Source organism: Anser cygnoides, chromosome 17 (genome assembly GCF_040182565.1).
Source record: "Anser cygnoides isolate HZ-2024a breed goose chromosome 17, Taihu_goose_T2T_genome, whole genome shotgun sequence".
Lineage (NCBI taxonomy): Eukaryota > Metazoa > Chordata > Aves > Anseriformes > Anatidae > Anser > Anser cygnoides.
In genome coordinates this window covers 3,064,046-3,084,485 of record NC_089889.1, presented here as the reverse complement: position 1 = coordinate 3,084,485, position 20,440 = coordinate 3,064,046, and the positions used below count along the sequence as shown (strand labels likewise).

Here is a 20,440-nt window from a genome sequence, read left to right as displayed (position 1 = left end):
AGTTGATAAGAAGGGAAAATATTAAGTCAAAGATGGAAGATTAAGAAGGTGCTCATTCAAGTCCTTGCTATTTATAATTACTCCCTGAAGGGACACAATATTTCAAGTACAGCCTCTTGAGGTAAGAAATAATCTGTCAAGTCACCAGGCAAAGCTTTTAGAAGAATGCTGAGGCAATATAAGCGAAGCTCTTTGGGGATATTATGTATGATACACGTATACCAAACCCTGAAACTCCTCTGGCCTGCGTGGAATTCCCACGGAAATGAATTTGTCTCGAGAACTAATGTTTGGGAGAGACCGAAGCAGTGCTCAGAAAAATAAACAAGCCAGGCAAGGAGCTGCCTTCCTCACCAGCGCTGCCCCAGGAAAGCAGACATTTGACAGAAGCTCCCAGTAGCTTCAGCAGCTCTTACTCCTTTGTGCAGAACCTGAAGAAGTCTTCAGTTCTGGTGCAGCAGGTTTCTTCCTGCTCCCAAGTGTACTTAGCAAGGAAAGGGCTTCGTTTTGTATATGTGCAGCTACTGTGGGAAGTCCCCTTAAAAAAAATCCCCCAAACCTCAGCTATGTGGTTTTGTTTCTTAATGGATTTGTCGGGAGCCAGAATTGGGGTACCCGTCTGAATACATTCCAGGGCTCTCCTACCACATGGCAACTGCTATTCCTACAGTGTAAAAGAACAGAAATTACTAAAAATTATTTAAATCGCTGATTCCAATCACAATTGAAATCAGCAAAGAGAAAAACAAATTTAAATTGATTTTAATCTTGATTTTCTTTTGTACTTAAGTTACTTTCTGGCAGAAAAAAATATTAGCATCTGATAACTATCAAGAAATGTCTGATTTGCAGTAGATGATGAACTTTATAATCAGTACTTTCAACAAATCAACAAATAGGATTCACAATACACACGGATTTGTGTCTGCAAATCTTGCAGACTATGGGCATTTGTATCTGTTGTTGACACTTAGCAGAGTTGAAGCACTGCTTTGAGATCACCTTTAAACTGGTGCCTGGAAAGGACAAAATGTGACAGCTTAAATCCCCGTTTTCTTGCTCCTGTGGCACTAGACTGACTGATGTAAAACTTGATTTGAATCACAACCAGAAAAACACAAAGTCCAACAAAATTACACAGAATTATTTTGGTGTCCTTCTGCCTTTTTTTTTTTTTCCTCCCCCTTCTTAGCTATTTTCCTACGCTATAAATACTAAACTAAGAAACCAGTCTGTCTTTCCATGCTTGCTTTTAATTGTCAGTTTTTGCTTTCTAACATGTTCATATTCTCACAGGAAGTACCCCAAATGGCTCTCCAAGGGCTGCTCTGTCCTAGGGAATTTAGCACAGGTTTCCTGCTGCTCCTCCTAGGAATGTAGCTTTCCTGGTGGTAGCCCCCGGGCAGGCTCCTGAAACTGATGCTGTTTTGATGCTGTGCCATTTATACGTGCTCAGATCTGTTTCAGACACTACTCCGGTTAAAACACTAATTGCTGGAGCTAGTACCTCAGTGCTCTTGCTGCTCTGGGTGGAGCTGGCCTAGCAGTAGCTATGGTAGGAATTCTTAGTAAGCAAGCAAGTAAAAACTAGAAGTTTTTATTCAAAGGTTTTCAAGAACATTCTTTGTCCACCTAGCACCTCTTCCTCTGAATTGAAAGAAAAACCTGACGTAAAACAATGCTCAACACTTCTCAAAAATCACAGTGGTGCTAACCACAGCTAAGATTTTTTTCAAGTTGAAGTTTACCCAACCTCTTGAATTCACGCTATTTTTCTAATTTCTACATGCATTCAAATTTTATTAATTCTTAGACCATTTAAATACTATTTCTGGCATTTGATGCCATGCACAAAGTTACATATACGTTCATAAAACTGGAGCCATGCATAAAGATGCTCTATTATTAGAAACTGGTAGATCATCTTCCCTTCCCAGCATTATTCATGTGAAATACCAAGAAGAAAGAAGTCTCCTTGCTAGAAAATGGCAGCAGACATGTGCCAAAGGACCATTATGGGATCCAGATCCGGACAGACTATCACTGCCTTTTATTATTTAAAATACAAGTTATTCTGAAGAATCTAACACCCTTTTCATCACCAGTCTACTTTTTTTGTCTGTTGTATACATGCACGCTATTTACTTTAGGCTGTGAGCAGTGATCAGAAACCTTATTTCCAGACTAAGTTTATTTATGGTGTGTTTATACTCACTTGTTCTCATGCCAACATTGTCCGCTAACTTAAATAACTCTTCTCCTCCCCTGGTATTTATATTCCCTGAAGTACTTACACATAGCAGTCATCTCCCCCTTCAACTTTGTTATGCCATGCTGAACAAGACATGCCCTTCTAGTCTCCTCTCTTAAACATCACATCTTGAACACTATATGTGGTTCTGGAGTCCCATATCCGCCCTCATCTCAAAACCACCTGTAGTGGAACTAGAATAGAGTGATAGAGATGATCAAACATATGGTATGGTTTGTGTACCAGAAGACATTGAAGTTACTGGTGTTTTTCAGCTTGTTTTTCTGCTTTTCTACACAGAACTTTATCAAACAGTGGGGTCACTGTTACAGGATGCTATGGCTAGCAGAAAGATCAAGAGGTTCCACAAATTATTAAGTAAATTCACAGGAAAAAAGTATCTACCAAGGAACAGCAAAACAAAGCTGATGATATGACCTTCTAGCTTAACTGTGAAGTTAAGCAAAGGAAAGACTGCTCTGTTCTTACAGCTGTGACTGGCCACTCTCGAAGCAGGACACCGTGCCACAAAGACCGTCTGGTCTGACTGAGTATGTCCAGGTCAGTGCTTCCTCAACCATTTTGTTTAAATCACTTTTTCTTCCTGATTCTCACACACCAATACATAGCTATGAGCATTATTTTGCATTGCAATTGCAGGGAAGGGTGTTAAAAAACAAAAAAACACAAAAAACCAAAAACACAGTTTAATTAAAATTTTGATTTGTAGCATTTACTAATTAATAGCACTCCTTTAAATAGGGATATTATCATTGCTCTATGATACTTTTCAAGTACCTTCTCTTAAAATTAAGAAGTAACAATTACACAGAAGAAGCGTATGAGCAGGGAGGTCAGAAAACCAGCCACGTTTTCCAGCATTGTTAATCAGCCACTGAAAATTACAGCTTCATCTCCTGCTCACAGCCAGACCTATACATATTTGGACACTTCCTATCATTACAAATGCAATGGCTTTAGGTTTATGCCAGGTAAAAGAGATGAGAATCTGGTGCAGTCTGCATTTCTGACTCTTCACAGAGCAACAGAGTCCAAACACGTTTTACTTCTTTACAGCCACTCTTTATAGACAACTAAAGATCTTTATCACAATAAAAACTGAGAGCACTGCCACAGAGTGTAATTAAGTGCTACTGTAGTTGACTGTTGTCTTCCAGAAATAGGAAATGGTTTGAAAAAAATACATGGTTTCTGCTTGGGCCATACTACAAGCTCCTTTAATAAGCCATTAGCCCTAATCCCTGTGCAGATGACATGGTTTACTACCAAACTTTCTGCTGAAGGTTTCACAGATCTTTACAAACAGAAACTTCACTTCACAACCCAGGATGTGAAGCAGCAGCAGCATCTACTAGGAACGAGCTCTGGGAGCGGAGAGGTGCCACTCGCTGCATGCAACCCAAGAAGGCTGCAGCAGAGCTGGGAACAGAAGATGGACCTTTGCCTCCCCTTCTGTACATAAGATCATCAGATGTCACCTACTTGTTTCATCTCCTCACCAAAACATCTGACCGATACTTCTGTTTCTTTTCTCAGTGAACAAAGTTTTTGAGAGCTGCAGAAAAACAGGACGGCCCCAAACGCCTTTAGAAAGGGTAGACGTGAGCGACGCGGCACGAGGGGAGCACAGCACGCGGATGGGACTTAGCTGAGTGTCTTGCCCATTGCCCTGTCTGCTGTGATTCAAGGTGAGTGAACGTTTCTTTCCTACAGCCCGGAATTTCACAGTCTTCAAACAACCATTTTGCAGCACAGAACCGCACACACTGTTGGCACTCACATTAACAATGTGTAAAAGAACCTGTGAGTCGATTCTAAATAGAAATATTATTTGCTGCTTCTAAAATCACTCAGGTTATTAGAGGCACGTTCTTTCAGAAGCAAGTCAACATACCTAAGCAAGCCCTTTCACAACGTGGGCTATTCACATAGTTACGTTGTTTACTGTCCCTTCCTTCTTTGGGGATTCTCTTACCTTAGTAAGAGTTTTCTACCTCTGCTCTACGTTTTCCTTGTTCCATCTCTTTTCCATCCTTGTTTCTCTCCTCATCCTGCTCTCTTGCTGTTTCTAGCCTCTTCCCTTCCTTTCTTTACAGTCATTTCCATTTTCTTTGAAATGTTTTGGCATTTAGTGCCGGCTTTATTCTTCCTTCTCCATCTGCTGCTCTTGTCTTTCTAAATCTCTTCTGGAGGCTTCTCTTGGGAGAAAGTAAGAGACACGTTTTTCGTTTATTGCCTCCTCTTTGTGAATTCCATTTCCTTTCTTTTACTTTAAGGACTTTGAATCAGACAATTCTCCTCTCCCTGGAAGCTGGTGCACCAGCTACATCTTCTTACCAGCCCCACAGAAGCCAGTACCGTGCTGTATCCTATCTGCCGCCCCCTTTACACATCAGTATCTCCAGAAAGGCACTCTTAAATATTTGGCATTTCTCTTATACACTATAAGAGCAACACTACAGAAGCAAAATTACTGCAGGGCGTTACTCCCCTGCCTTGTGTTCAGTGTTTGTGGAATCTTCCAGCCATGGAGACCTGCTCCACCAGCTACAATCCAATTTTAAAGGGAGTTTCCCCCTCCCTTAGGGGTTTCTTCTCTGTCAAATCTTCTATTTCATTATCAGGACTTACAAGGAACAAAGGAGAAATAATGAAGCTTAACCACTTACAGCATTGCTTTTATACAAATTTCCCTTACATTGTCTTTCCAACATACTTTAACTTGGGGCCCAAAGATGCAACACTAAGACACGTCCTCGGAGCCTGCTCACTTGGCCTCTGTTTCCAGAGGAGGGAAATAGCTGTGGTACGAAAGGTGATGCACACATTTGTGCATCAGAAGGGAGTCCAACAAACAACAAACTCCTTTTGCAGAACATTCAGCCGTATCTGTGTGTACCTTTCAAGTTAAGCATAATGCCAGCTGATTACTGATCAAGCAAAGTAAGTATGAACACTATGGTAAATAAATGGTTTTTATTTGCAAATTTCAAGCTAAACTCTGACTTCCTATAAAGTTTTCCTCTTATTTGTGTGATGTGTAGAATTGTTTGTTATTATAACTTAGCACTAGGAATGATGCCTTTAAAAATGTCTGCTTTCAAAAAGGCTGATGGAAAATAAGCACCAGAAAGTTAAAAAATACAAATATACACACACAAATTTGCAGGCAGCAAGATGGATTTTGCAAAAAGGAATGAGATTAAAATCACAAAAAACAGAATCTCAGAATCTTTTACAGTTAGTTATGTTGCCAATGCACAGAAATAAAATATAAGAAGTGAGACATCCGTCAAGGATTCCAAAATAAAGTGAACAAGAACATGAACAAACACCAAAGCTTATGAAAAAAACTCCAAATATTAAGATCCTTACTTGTACCACAAGCTCAAAAAATTCAGCACGAGTCAATTGTTCCTTAGTTTTGTTTTATAAATTTCACACACCAGTTTTCCTCTGGTCCCAGAGATTTATTTTTTTTTTTAATTTGATGTTTAAAGTATACTTGGCTGGTGAATGAACAGCAGCTATCAAAGCAGTGGAGTGGAGCATCCGACATCTATTCCTCTCAAGGTTTTTAAACAAATCGTTGTTTTTAAACAACTCAATGTTTTAAACACAATGCATGCTCCTACAGATCTATTACAATGTAAAAGGGAAATACGCATTTAGCAAGCTGTGCCTTATCTGAAATGCACCCAGCTAAAAGCCAGAAATAAGGCAGAAGCAGGATCTCATGCTCCCTTTGCTCCACTTTTCCCTAGCAGCTGCTGAAGTCCATGGTCTCCTACTCCCCATCTGAAACCAGCAAACTCTCATGGCTACAAGTGGCTATATAAAGAGCCACAGCAAGTACACCAGCAAAGAGAGAACAGGGAAAATAATTCACTGAAAATAATTAACTGAAAGTTATTTACAATGATAATAACAACAGATTTTCAGATAGAAGCCTGATTAAAGTTGACTGACCCTTTCAGGATTTCTAGAGAAATTATGTATTATAAAACTAATTCAGTGAAAAAGAACAGTAAAAATAGAAGCGATGAGACATCATCCAAATAAGCAAAGCTGCTTTTACAGCACGCTGAATAACTGGAGTGTGGTAAACATACCACTGTTATAAATAACATTCAGCCTTTTGACATTATTCTTTAGTTAATTATTTCAAACTCTTCATAAGCAATAATGAAGCAAACCTCCCTGATCTTCTGCAAAGAGAAGAGAATTACTCCCATATATAGGAACAAAAATGAAGGTACAGAGACAAAAAAACCTCCAAAGTTAGTGGAAGATGTGTATGAGAAAAATTCTCTGTAGCATGAGACAAAAAACATCCTCTCATCCAGATCAAAGTATTTGCTAAGTGATCAGTCTGTAGGATTTACGCAGCATTTAAATTTACACAAAATGTTGCATCAACATTTTCAAATTTAACTATGATTAGCAAATGACTAAGACATATCAAAGTTTTATACAGGTAAGTAAGGCGCAAACAAATTCTTTTTTAAATAGAAACCCTACTAATTTCTCCCTACTGAGGCACCTTTTTGTGTTCTGCTTCAACACGCAGTCATAAAACTATTAAAAATAACTTTTTGTGTTAAAAGTGCTAGCTGCTGCCAAACTATCACAGAAACCACTTGTCAGATTATAGCTAGAAAACACCAGGATCTGGCAACGATTAGTAAGTAATTGTGAATTGTGTCTCATTACCTTTGGGGTCTTCTTGGGCCAGCTGACCACAGGGACACCCGAAATGGCAAGATTTTGGTCATCATCAGCATGTTCCTTCAGAATGTTCTGTTGCGAACGAAAAGGTCTTTATTAACCACAGAAATATTTTTTCCAGCTGACGAGCGCAGAGACTTACAGAACACAACACCTACCCTGATGAAAAAGACTGACGTGATCCCTGCTGCCTCGTTACACCTCTGCGAGCTAATTCTGCTTCAGAGCTTCCGATTCACAACAAAACTCACACGTTGTTACAATGCCAAAAGTGCAGTTTCTTGCAGCACAACAGACAGCGAAACCAATCAACGAACCGCCTCAAATATTACAGATTTCTTTAAAATCAACGTATCCAAGAGACACCACAAGTGCTTTCCACTGGTAATACCAACCACTACCTCTCCATTTTAACTCTACCTCGCTAAAACCCAAGCAACCACCACAACCAACATCTTTTCTCCTAAGCAAGTCTTCAAAAGACCCAGGAAGATCCCGGCTCTACCACCATTATTTCTGCAGTCGCGGGGCACCAGACACAGTTTAGAGCAATCCTCAGATGCCTGAATATTTGGGTAAGTCGAGGTACAGCGCATGGTGCCTCACAACCTCTCGTCTGCGTGTGGCAATTGAGGAGCACCGTCATTTCCACTGGCCTTCCTCCCGCACCAAAGGGCAGGCCAAGTTGTTGTAATCTAATTCATTTCACGTGATCGGATAAGACGTTCAGTTTCCTGAGTATTCACTAAGAAACCATCTGACTTGGGATGGCAGAGGATGAAGGGAAAAGATTGGTCTTCCTGCCCCCATCAAATCCTCTGCCTGGAAGCACTGGCCCAGTCATCTCATGAGTGCGTTGCGCTGCTTTACGCAGCTTCGGCCGCTGAGAATCGCTCCCAGCACCGTACAACCCAAGGCAGAGGTGGGGAAGGCTCCTTTTAAGTGTACTTGGTGGTGCAGCTGGGAATCATCCATGCTCTCCATGGCTCCCTACACACTTACTAACCTCGCTACAGAGCTCTTCAGGTGGAGTTCAGCAGCTGAAGACGACGACAAACGAAAACCCCAAACAAGGAGGATCCTTCTGAGCTGCTAAAAACTGAGGCCCAAATAACCACCAACAGGTTAAGGAAGAAAAAATTGCTCCAACTACACAAACAAGGGCAGCAGGTTGGAAACTACCTTGTAAAGAATTTCGGAGATAACCCCAGACAATGAAAGTCAACACCGTTGCTCCCAATTATACCGACTTCTTGAAAAAACCTTAGACAGCAGCAGGCACCAGGCCCTCTCAGCACCACCACCGCCGGCACTCTCTAATTTAATAACTAGAAATTTCACACGCTATACAAAGAGAGCTTAAAATACAGGCGTTTTTAATAGGAAACACATTCGGAATTTGTCTGTAATCGTCTGCCTAAGGCCGGGCATACAACGGCCCCGTGCCAGACCCCAGCAGCCCAAGCACCAGCACCCGACTCCAGGCTTGTGTCCCTGATGTGGAGCACAGGCAGGCAGCAAACACCCAGCCCCAAAAGCTACCAGCTGATACAGACAGCTTAATTAATGGCAAGTTAACTAACTCCTGACTAAGCAGAGCAAGGCTAAGTGAGCACCTCCATTCCCACATCCCCTTTGTATTGAGGCAGCAATCACCGCGATAACTGTGAGCGCATTCTGGAAGTCAGTTTTCAGTCCTAAAAATGGAGAGGGCTTAGTGTTTTTATAGCAAAGCCCAAATTCTCCAGAGCAAGAAGGCAGCTTGAGAGCCATATAAACAAAGGACAAATTAATCCCTCTTTACTTTGTTACTCTTAAATTTGGAAGTTTGCGAGACAGGAAACCTTAACATTTCCACTCATGACTGTCAGAAACTCCAAGCTCAATAGCAAGCAGAGCATATTCCAGGAACTTGGCAGGGTACCGAGGGTTTCTTCTTATCGTATGTATCACGTGAAAATATTATCCAAGAAGAAATTTAAAACTCTGTCAGTTTATCATATCGGCCAGCTGAAAACAAGGGATGTCTCAGCAGCAGAACCATAACCAAGCCACAGCTGCACTGACTGGTGCCAAATGTCAGCACACAACAGGCTGGGGGATGCACGCTTCACCTGCTAAAAAAGAAAAACAAAAAAAGAAGATAAAGAAAAGCCACGGGGCTTCAGTTAGACAAACAACACGATGCTCATCCGGCACAAGACTGCCCGATTCACTACACTTGAAGGCTGTGGTGACAACAGCAGGTATGAAGGAAAGAAACTGACTAAGTATGTAAGAATCCAGCTTAGCCATTAATTTCACAAGCACAGCAAGGAATGACTCCCCTGAAATGCATTCAGGGGAGTGTTTTTCTGCCATCAGAATGAGAATGGGGTAAGATTTCTTGGCAAGAAAAAGTAAGAACATATTTCAGCAGATATCATCTGTCTTGCACAAGAATCTGCTGCTGCTGCCAAGGAGTTGCGGATATTTGACAAACTCTGTTCTGCAAACTGAGTTTCTTCTGCCCTAATGGACTTCAACAGTCCCTTCGAAAGAAGAGCAGCATTTTTGCTTTGAAGTGGGGAATGTCTGTGGCATTATTAGGAGGCAGATCTCACAATCCTCTTTCCCAACATCAGCAAAGGAATTACCATCCTGCTAGTAACACAACAGAAGCGCCGTGTGCTGAAATCAGAGCCCGCATGCAGACAGCTATCACTGGCAGTGTTTAATGTGGGATGCAGACTGCTCAGCTCTACCTGTCTTGTGATGTGGGGTGTGCAGACTACACCAGGGTATAAGATGGTTGCATCTCCCTTCGCTTCTTCATGCCTAAGTCCACCCCAATTGCTTCTTTAGCAGGCTGACATACTGTTTGGCAGCTAAACATGAAATGGAGAAGTGGCACGATGAAACTCTTTCAGTCCCAAGGGTCACCATCTAAGAATATTTATTTCTCAGTTATTTTTTTCTTCTCTTTATCTGTTCACTGTAAGTCCTTTTTTAACTGTTCAGTTGCTACTTCACTTTCAAATTGAATGGCAGAGAGCAGGCATGGTTGGGCTATTTCGTACCTCAACCTCAGGGCACGGATGGATGGAAAACAAGGTGTGACTGCAGGCTGCGTGTGCCTCCAACAGGTAACACCTGCAGCAGGGATGTGGCAGCAATGGCTGGAGCACCTTCTGGCTGCTCACCCTGCCACCAGCTACACTGCCGAGCCTTCTGTTCCTCTGCCACTTGGGACAGCTGAGCACCTCAGGGAGGGGATATTTTACCTGGGCAACGATTTCCCCTCACATGTGCTGCACGTACACGCTCACACAGAGCCCAGCCGCAGACATTTGGGCACAGACAATGCTGCATCTCCTCTGACGATTGTTCAGATGCCATCTGCTAGGGAGAGAACGTTGCTGTCAGGAATCGCTGCTTGGAGCCTGTGAGAAGCTCCTTTGGTGGTGAACGCAAGGCTCATGGGACACAATTCCCATACAGCAGAGCTGCAGCCGACAATTATTTAATTCCTTGTTTGAGCTGAGGGAAGAATTGACCTGCTCCTCAAGTGAGGCCTGTGCTGTGCTCCACAAATAAGCCTCCCTCGCCTTGCTGCACTCCATCGATCACGCTGATAAATGGGATCTCAATCTGCAGAGGCATTAGCTGGACACTTCTGGATTGCTGGGTCCCCACTAGATAGTCACAGTTAGTTAGGAGCTTAGATGACATGTAAGGAATTTACACGGGCTTAGATTAGTTTTCACTCTCCCTTCTCATAAGGAAAATAAATCACTTGACTTCAGAGAGCCTCATCTACTTGACATTAAGTAGCTGCATATAGCTGTAGTTGTATTTACCACCAAGAGCAGTAATCCACTCGCCCATCCTTTACTGTACCCTTGCTTCAGACAGCAAAGCATGAATTCTTTACGAGATACCCTGAGTTGTTCTGTAAAACTTCGCATCGCTGAATAAAATGGTTTCCTTTCTCCAGTTTAACCACCCTTGTCCTGTTTTCTGAAAACGTTAATTATCTTACTGAGGCACAAAGACCTGCACGTCATACAGAAAAGTTCCTGAGCATATTTCATTAAGAAATAAAGCTACTACAATAAACGTGGGTTTAATTTTCTTCAAAAAGAAACTTGCTTAAGACTTTCCAAGCAGAGTAAAAACTTACCGACTTTCTGTCAGAGCATGTTCTTGCTATACATTTGTTAAAAATAACTCTCAAGCGGGAGCACTAAAAGGGTGCTTTTTATAGGCTGCATTATTAATACATCACGTGCACAAAATTCAGGTTGCCCATGACACAAGCCTCATGAATACAGCTGAATACAGTCCCAGCACACAGGATCTGCAAAGCCAAAGCTCTTTCTACAGGATTTCAGCCTCCATTCAATCACACACGGGACGGGTGCTCTGGATATTCATCAGAGGTGAGGTAAAGGTGCCAGGCTTCTGCTCACTCTACTGCTATTGCTATCAGCAAAATCCCCACATTTTCTGTTCAGGTTGGAAAACTGGTAGCCAAGTAAGAGGAAATATGATTTTGTGGTCAAGGAGATAAACACCATTCTGGAAAAATGGACTGTATTTCTTCCTCTGCCATTATGTCTCTATGTGACACATAGCAAACCTTTTAAATCAAGTTTCCGCAGGCAGTCAAGAATTATGTGTGCCTTCTCTTCTCACGCCTGGCTTGGGAACTGGATGCTAAAGCTCAGAACTTCCGTGCCGCAGAAACGTTAGGCAATTACAGTTTCAATACCATTAATACCATTAATTATCTTCTGCAAATTTCATTCTTAAATAACGCTAACTGTTCCGAAAGTCACATCAGAGGCGTGTAAAAACACCATCCGAAATTACGGTCACTTTTATCTCAATCTCTTTGCACGTTAGTTCCCTACCTGTGAACCAGAGATAACAACAGCTCATCAATTACCGCTTGTGAAGCACAAGAGTACTGCAGTGATGAGCACCACCGAGAACCCCAGGGAACATTCGTATCACCGTGTTCAGCTGCAGGTCTGAGCAGCGTGCCGTTCCTCGCACACCCTGCACAGCAAGGACAGAACGAAACGCTGAGCAGCCGCATTCTGCACGCCGAGCAATGCAGTAACCCTGCAAGGACCATTATGTTAGAGGTATGCTCAAGGGGCTGAAATCAGTCACTTGGCACCTTTTCCATCAGTAAGCTCTATCCTTTGGAGGTAGAAGCCCTAAACATGCACCGATAATGCTTGTTTTTGTTTATTAAAGCCAACGAACCTAACAAAACTAACTTCATGCTTCGGTATCGCACGGATTACAAGGAGATAGGATGCTCTGGCTCCACTATTTATTTTCTGGCACGACTGGCACGGTGACAGAGAGCAGTCCCCGCAGGGCTGCAGCACGATATGGCAATGAGACGCGCCTTGTCGGCGGCTCTCTCGGACACCTTGCTGGCAAACAACGGGAAGGGCCGCGTGGGGAACTCCAGTCCCGACGCGAGAAGCGGCATAACTCAGGCAACCACTGGTCTGAGCACAATTCACCCAAACTGCCCCAAATCCTTCAGAGCACCCAGCAAGGAGACAACGGAACTGCAGGGGGAGTTGTGGAGGAAGCAGACTGGCGGGGGGGTTCATTATTTACTGTGCTGTACTCACCCTCATTCTCTGAAAATTGAGGGCTGTCGTATACGCGGGCCCACTCTGTACAAAGACGGGTAAGAAAAGAAAGTTCTTTAACAGTTCTTTAGACACCGTTCAAGAAAATGTTTGTCAGTCAACGTCCTTTTGAGAGCCTTGCCCTGACTAATCAGTCCCAGGCTCGCCAAACATACAGAGGTGACTCCAGAGAAAACAATTCTGCAGCATGTATGATGTTTAGATGTGGTCATGGGCTCTTGAACCAGCAGGGAACCATAAAGATCCAGATGTTGGGCTACATCGTGATGGTTACAGTGTGTGCTGGCACGGGGAGGGAAGTTTAGATGCAGGCAATTTTCTGTGCAATTATCAAAGGAGATGGAACATCAAGATCACAACTCTGCCAAGACGAACAAAATAAGCTGGCAGATACGCACTTAATACTGGTTAAAGCACGGCATCACTGCAAGTACATGACTTGGACCTTTTTCTTAAATGTCCACTCAGAGTTCTCCACCTCTATAGCTTGTGAAGCCACTGCTCTGGAGAGGGATAGAGCAGCACTACTCCTAGGCGGTGCTTGAAAGCAGACTCCCATATGGCATCTTGCCGGGTTCTAGTTAGATGTGTCACAGTGCATGGGGGTACGTCATCAAAAGAGCACGCACGATCGCACTCTGAACATCTGCACCATCTATCATGTTGTACCCCTTCCTAGGATTTCAAAAGAAGGGGCTGTTTATTTTTAGGTGGAACTTGGCCCGTGCTTGAAGCTCGGAAAAGTAACGCTACCATTCTTTCTCCTTCACCCCAAACTCAACTCCTGGTTGTGAAATTTCATTTTGATTTCCGATTAGAACGTGACTGACCACAAAGCAAGCCTGTGAGTCTTACTGCCACGACCGTGGGCAGGCACACCACCTTCATACACAAAGCAGCTGATTTTGCAAGATTTTGCAAGCTGATTTTTGTGGTTTACCAAACCGAGTGCCGCGTATCACACTTCCAGGCTCCAAGACTGCGGAATAAGCTTCCACTGCACGTTGCGTACGCACAGCCTTCTTCAGATGGCTTTGAAGCCTTTTCTAAGCAGCTGTTGCACCAGCACTGAAAAAATACAGGCTCCCCTTTTACCGTATAAATGCATTTTCCCCTCAGACTTTGGCTTACACAGCTCACGTACAGAACACACGCAGCTGAAGAATCACACCCTACGCAGCAGCAGCACAAAACTAGCAGTCCAAACACGAGATCATGAATTAATACCAGTAGTTTCAAATCAGGCCAAATTTCCATGGTATCAAATCTATCCTGTACTAGAGGACAATTTTAGCCTTATTTAACAAGTACAAGCCAAATGACGAGTATGCCGGTCTCAGCTTTATTTAAAAACACATTAATATGCCTATTTTATACAATGTGAAAACAAGATGCAGAAAAGCTAACCAAGTAGTTCAGGGGGATGCTGCAGATTAGAGATTAGAAGCACCAAGGCTACGCTGGTCTTAGGGACACACAGGGACAGATTCCTCCTATGAGGCACCACTTCCAGGACACTACAAATCTGAACAGAAGCTGTGTCGCTAGTGGGCATGCACTCCTCACACCGCCTCCAAATTGTACCAGCGGAGAATAATTATCAACCCATAGAGGGCAATGGAGGAAAAGAAAATGAAATAGGTGGGGGAAAAAAAAGGAAAGAAAATGCAACGGAAAACATTAGATAATCTTCTGCATTAAAATCGCATATTTTGTACGTGTCAGTTAGATAGACTCCAGAAAAGAAACTAGAGCAAAAGGGGCAGATTAAGACTATAAATATAAACAGACTTCTTGAGGTATAATATTTACACACGGGCCATAACAAGTGCTAAGCCGTGAAAGGATGTAAACTTTTGGCCCCTGAGCACAGCTGCGACAGTCAGAAAGGACCGCATCAATTAAATCAGGCTGCAAACAGCTGCCTCCCCAGTGCAAAGATGGCTTTTGTCAGAGGCATAATTTCCCTCACCACGGCACAGCAGGCTGACACGAGGGGGTCGCTCCACACAAGCTGCCAGCCCTACACACTGCAGAACTTTGCCTTCTGACCTCCTGCTGTCTCCTGTGCCCTGCCCACGGCGTACAGTTTGTGTGGATCAGCAAGATATCACACCCACCTTCATGTCCTCCAGGAGAGCCTGCGGATCCTCGATGCCTTCTGGAACACACTTCTTGTTCTCTGGGAGAGATTCAAGCTTTTCCACCAGGGCTTTTAAACCCTTCAGTTCAAATTCTGTGAGGTGAGTCCATTTGGTTGAAACTTCTGTAGCTGGAGACCCCGTTGGCGTTTTGGGATAATCCGTGGGGGTCGTTGATTTTGCACTGTCGTCTGATTCATTAGACAAAGTTCTTTTTAGGTACCTCATTACTGTGGCTTTCTGTTTTCTCCCTGCGCCCTCCTTTTCCTCTGAGTGCGTGCTGTTGGGCGAGGAGGAGCCATCCACCAGGGATTTGGAGTTCTTATCCAAGCTGTCATCCTTTTCCTCCTGGATATGGGCATCACAAGATTCTTCATCCATGTCTAACCACGAATCTGATGAGTAGCTATCTATGCTGTGTTTTCTTCTTGCATCTGAAAGGTAGAAAAAGAATGCTGAATCTTTACCCAATACAGTTTAGCACTTAAACACGTGTATGACTGGGGCCAGGAGCTGCCTATTTAGAAGTGGACTGGATAATGCCCTTTAACATTACTCGATAAGTATGCAACAGGAAAGAGCTTTATTCAGCCAATTTTGTTGTTCTTGTTGTTTTTAATGCTGTGTTTGGTTTTTGTTAACATCTGCTCAGTTCAAATGACTGGGAAAAATTAAGGGAAAAATTATGCTTTCTTCAAAACTTCAACCTTCTGCGCCTTCAACTAAGAGTACGCCGAGCTCGTAAGTCACATACAATTAGTTTTCCCACAAATCCAAAAGACCGGATTCAGTAATCTTACAGCTTTAAGATGAAAGTTAGCGAAGAAAGGAGGGAAAATTATGGGGGAAAAAAGCATGTTAAAATGCAGCACATCATCACTTTTACGCAAGCTTTGCACAGCAAAAAAATCAACTTCCCAATACTCTCTTTGCAAGCACCAATTAGTAAAACAAGAACTACAACTTGTTACTGCACGAATACCCAGCGCTCTTCTGACACAGAGGATTACCGTTATGCTTATTTCACGTACAAGAAGCTTAAACACATGGGGAAATGCAAGGACTGACACTCACATGATATTGTTTTACTTAAGGCAGTCCCTCATACATTCTAGGTACTTTTTAGGAAAATTTTTAGGAAAATTTAAATACGAGTTTCCGAGTCCAAAGAACTATTAATCTTAGTTTTATACTAGGTTTCCCCCAAAAATCCCCACTGTTGCCCAACTGCATGCAATCAAGCAGCAAAAGCAACATAGGAAACTAGCAGCCAGGACTCCTTCCTTGTTTATTGGACACAATTTCCCTTACTAAGTGAACACCACTGAATGCAGGCTAGCAACAGCAAGAACTTGTGTGGAAAATACAGTTAACATCAGCAACACCCAGTTAAGTCAGTGTGGATTTTAATGTTGACTGAAATGGGTAGGAGATCAAGCTGTAGACAAAAACACTCTGCAAGGGAAATGGAAGTCATACAGAAAAATGAGTTAATTAACAAAAAGTTTCTTTCACAGCTTCATTTATTATTTTTTTTGTTTATTTTTTTTTTTCAGCAAGCCAAAATCCTGAGTACTTTCATGCTTTGCTGTGCAGTAGTTTTGGATTAGGACTAGGTGAATCATGCTTAAGGAAGGATTAAATGAACATTAAAGAAAGCTCAGCATCCGGTTGTTTAACAGTGAGGCTCAAAACAAATGCCAAAGCCCAGTTCCAAGCTGGCAAATTGATTCTTATCACAGAGAAACTCCTTGTCTCTTGCATCTTCTCACAAAATACACGTTACTTGTCAGCTAGGTAACAAAGATTAACAGGCAGTGGAGAGTACCTGTCCCAGGGCAGCTACCCTCCCTGCTTAGCTTTACAATTTCACATAGAAGCTCTGTAAGGCCAGGTGCACCTCTGGGCATTAGCGCCTGAGAAATGAGTTGGCCATTTTATCCTTCAGGGCAAGCATGCCGATGGCACAGTGTGCACAAAAACCAAGGACTGCTGTCCAAACTGCTCCTTCAGGCACATCTGAATTTTTCCTCAGAACCAGAATGGCCATAAAATCACTCCTGAAAAACATGTTTAAGCTGAAATGCCTGTGAAAAAACAGCACTCATAAAAAATACCAGCAACCAGCAAGGCTGCTCTCAGCCAAATCCAGCTCCGTGCACAGCAGAGGCGAGCTTCCTCCCTGCATCCCTCCCCTAAAGCTTCCCCTTGAAGCAGCAGAGCACAGCTTGCTTTGCATGTTGAGGAGGGGGCACGCAGCGCCCCAAAGCAGCTCCTCCTCTCTGATCTGTGCTCGTACGCCCCCACCACGCTGCTCTTAGAAAAATAAACAGGATTAGAAAATACCTTAACCAGGACGTTTTAAAAACACTAGGTTATCCAACTTATTTAACACTGCTTTCTCCTTTGTGCACAGTAGCTAGCACGCTTACCCACCTCAAAGGGCTATGTAATCGGCTTATGTCATTTTCCCATTTTACAGCTGAGGAAACAGATGCTTGGGAGAACGAGCTGCTCATTGTCACACACCAAATCTAGGGCAAAACCGGGAATCGGAGTGAAGACTGCTGGATTCAGGGCCGGAGCCCGTTCTCTAGGCCACACTGCCTTGGTGAAGCATTTAACAATTGACTGAGGCACAAAAACCTAGTCTAGGTGGGACAAGATGCCAGCAATGGAAGAGAAGCAGCTGAAAGCGGGTACACATCCCTGTGCTAGCGGTACTAGTGCAGCGCCACTGACTGAAATTGGGGTAAAACTGTACAAAGAAAATTGTGCTTCTGTCTTCCTATGCTGTGGCTCTGCTGAACACGAACTGCTGGCTGTAAGTGGGGCAAATCGCAAGCGTAGCCAAAGCCGAAGGAAAGAGAAGGAGATCACGTTATGGAGGTGTGAATAATTTACTGCAAGGAATTCTCGGGCGCTAAGAGAAAACAGCCTTCAAGAGCGCGTTCCACTTCTTGTCTCTTGCTCTAATCTAATGAAACAAAAGGCAAAAGAGGAGTGGAGCATTGCAGCATCCTGGGGACTATTCCCACGGGAAGCAAGCACACGTGGGGCTCAGCAATTCAGTTCTGCCAGCTGCTGCTGCCCCCTGCTACTGGCTGCCTGCACAAACCAGGCACTGCTGGCCCAGCTACACCTGGGTACAGATAATCAGCAAGTGTAATCACGCACACAAAAAATAATCCAAATCTGACCTGGAGATGAATGAACCGTCACCAAACAAGTGCCCGTTCTTTGCCAGCCTGACAGTTACACGATGACTGGCCTGATTTTACCTGTGGGGATGGGGCTTGCTCATAACCTGAAGTGCATCGGCCCATGCTGGAGCACCAGGGATTCCATCAGAGTGAGAGTGGACTGCTTTCAAAGAGCAACCACTGTCTGCTACTGTTGCTAATTTAAAAAACAATTAAAAAATTCCAAGGGAATCAATAATGGATGGATAACTTCAAAGTGAGGAAAGTTCAGTTTTGTGTTTTCAAGTCTTTTGGTATAACGCAACATGCCATGATTTTTATTTATTCATTGTAATGAAAACAGTATCTGACTCAGAATTACGATGCTGTACGCTTATGTCCTACATAAACAAAATCTGCATTTACTTTGTCAAGAAGTGCATCTTAAGCACTATATTACCAGGGCTCCACTGACCTGTAGGTTGTTAGTTTATCAAGTCTCTCCGTGGAAAGGAGCTCCTGCTAAGCACAACTGTGGTTTCTCCTGAGCCAATGCCCCAGCCACTACCTGCTTAGGACTCCAGTTTCAGAGTGGTTGGCCAGTCCAAGCTCCCACCCTGCTGAGATAGCCCTAAAAGACCTTCAACACTCCCCATCTCAAGGGAATAAACCATGTTACACAACCAGTCAATGACAGAACTCAGTGAGGAGAAGCAGCAGCACAGGCTTGACCACAGGACAGAAAGCTAGAAAAAACTGTTCTGTTTTTTTCCCTACAGCAATTCACTTCCCTGTGGTTCTGGGCAAATCACTTAGCTTTCCCCACAGTTATTCACTTGTACAAGAAAGATAATTATACACAGTTTCTTTCATTGCTGAAAAGCAACTTGTTTTACGGAACTTGAAAGACAAGGAGGATGGTGAGGTATGATTACAAAATCTTTCTGAACTCTTTACAATAGTCCAGTGTCTGTTATCTACCTTGCCATTCCCAGTTTCAAACCTTGGCACTGTGGCTTGGGAGCAGCAGTTCCTAGTGGTCTGCTAAAGACAGAAATGACATTTTCATTAGCAGAAAAAAAAAAACCCAACCCTGAGCATACTGGAAATGTGTTGCTGCATGGAGCACCTCATACAGAAATCACTCAATACAGTCCAGTACCTGTCTACCAATAAGCAAATCCATTCCATCCTCTGAGAAGAAGGAGGGGAAAAAAAAGAAGACATGGCTCCTTCACCATGCCAGGGGGCACATTTTCTTCATCCATCAGGCTTAATATACAGTTAGAGCCACCCCGTTAAAATTTTAGCAATGGGAATCTTAAAAGCTGCAGGCTACAGAGAAAGTGTCTTTCTGATAGCCCAGTATTTTCTCCCAATTACTCTTTGTCAGCTCACTCTCCAGATCCGTATCTCGCTGAAGGTCAATTGTGGCTGAAAACATCCAGTACAGACTCATTCATGATAAGAGTAAAAATAATGAAGACATATCCCTCCTGAAGCAGCGCGTGTTCAAATCTAGGTGGAAACCCAAATAGGATCCCCTTCTGATTTCAGCTGGCAGGACAAATGGCACAGCTGAGAAGGACAAGGAAAAGAAAAAGGGGGAGAAAGAGAGATTGTGTGCTTTTACAGCAGCCTGTGATTTCTGTCATGTCGTCATTCCCCTGAGCGTTTGCCCTTCTGTGGAAGAGATCAGAGAAAGAACACTCGCTACCTAGGAGGCAACTGCCTGAAATCTCCTTCTCGGGCCTGAAGAATGGGAAAAGAAGCCACAGCAGCCTTCCTCCAACTCCTTCAGAAGGGCAGACGTTTTCATTTAAGGAGTGGAACACTCAAGGTTTCAGCCTCACCTATGCTGAGGTTTGTTTGTTTTCTGGAGTTCTGTGAGTCCAGACATTTAGGAAGCAGAAATACAAAGAACAGTGAAAAACACTGCATTAGCATACAACCATATTGACAGAGGTATCACAGGAATAAATTTTCTTGAGTAGGCCATATCTTGAAAGAGTCACTCTGAATTTGGCAACCTTCATGCCAAGGTAAATAAATACTATGCGATGAAACCGTAACATGAGGGGTCTAAAGATATCCTTAAAGCACAAGTCATTATGAACTCAGTTTTGTGTTCCCCCAAGATGTTCTCTATCACCACAGTACTGTCTTTTTCCAAAGAGGAGAACTGGATTTCTGTTGACTCCATGAAAATGACCACCTTGTGAATCCCAGAGATCACAGGCAGCATCCTGCTCTCTCTGGAGGATGTCCTCACCAACTTGTAGTCATCTCTGCAGCTTCTGAGACCCAGTAGGACCACTGTATCGGAAGGTTTGTAAGGAAAGAGAGCAGCACAGCTTAGGGGTGGAGAAAAAAATGAGTTCTAGAACCCTAAAGAAAAGTTATTAAGTAGACTTCTACAACAAAGTACGTCAAGAAAATTAAAAAAAAAAAAAATAG

General features: G+C 43.2%; 1 protein-coding gene across 19 annotated transcripts in view; it reads right to left on the bottom strand.

Annotated features, from left to right (window-relative positions):
- KDM2B (lysine demethylase 2B) overlaps positions 1-20,440 on the bottom strand; it is a 110,314-nt gene that overhangs the window by 30,141 nt on the left and 59,733 nt on the right. For 18 of the 19 annotated variants that reach the window (XM_048073805.2, XM_066978983.1, XM_066978984.1 and 15 more), the window contains 2 exons: positions 14,781-15,235; positions 6,986-7,072 (listed from right to left, as the gene is read on the bottom strand). In XM_048073805.2, coding sequence (XP_047929762.2) covers positions 6,986-7,072; positions 14,781-15,235 — 542 coding nt within the window. The remainder of the gene's footprint in view (positions 1-6,985; positions 7,073-14,780; positions 15,236-20,440) is intronic. The other variant, XM_066978981.1, reaches the window with a different exon arrangement.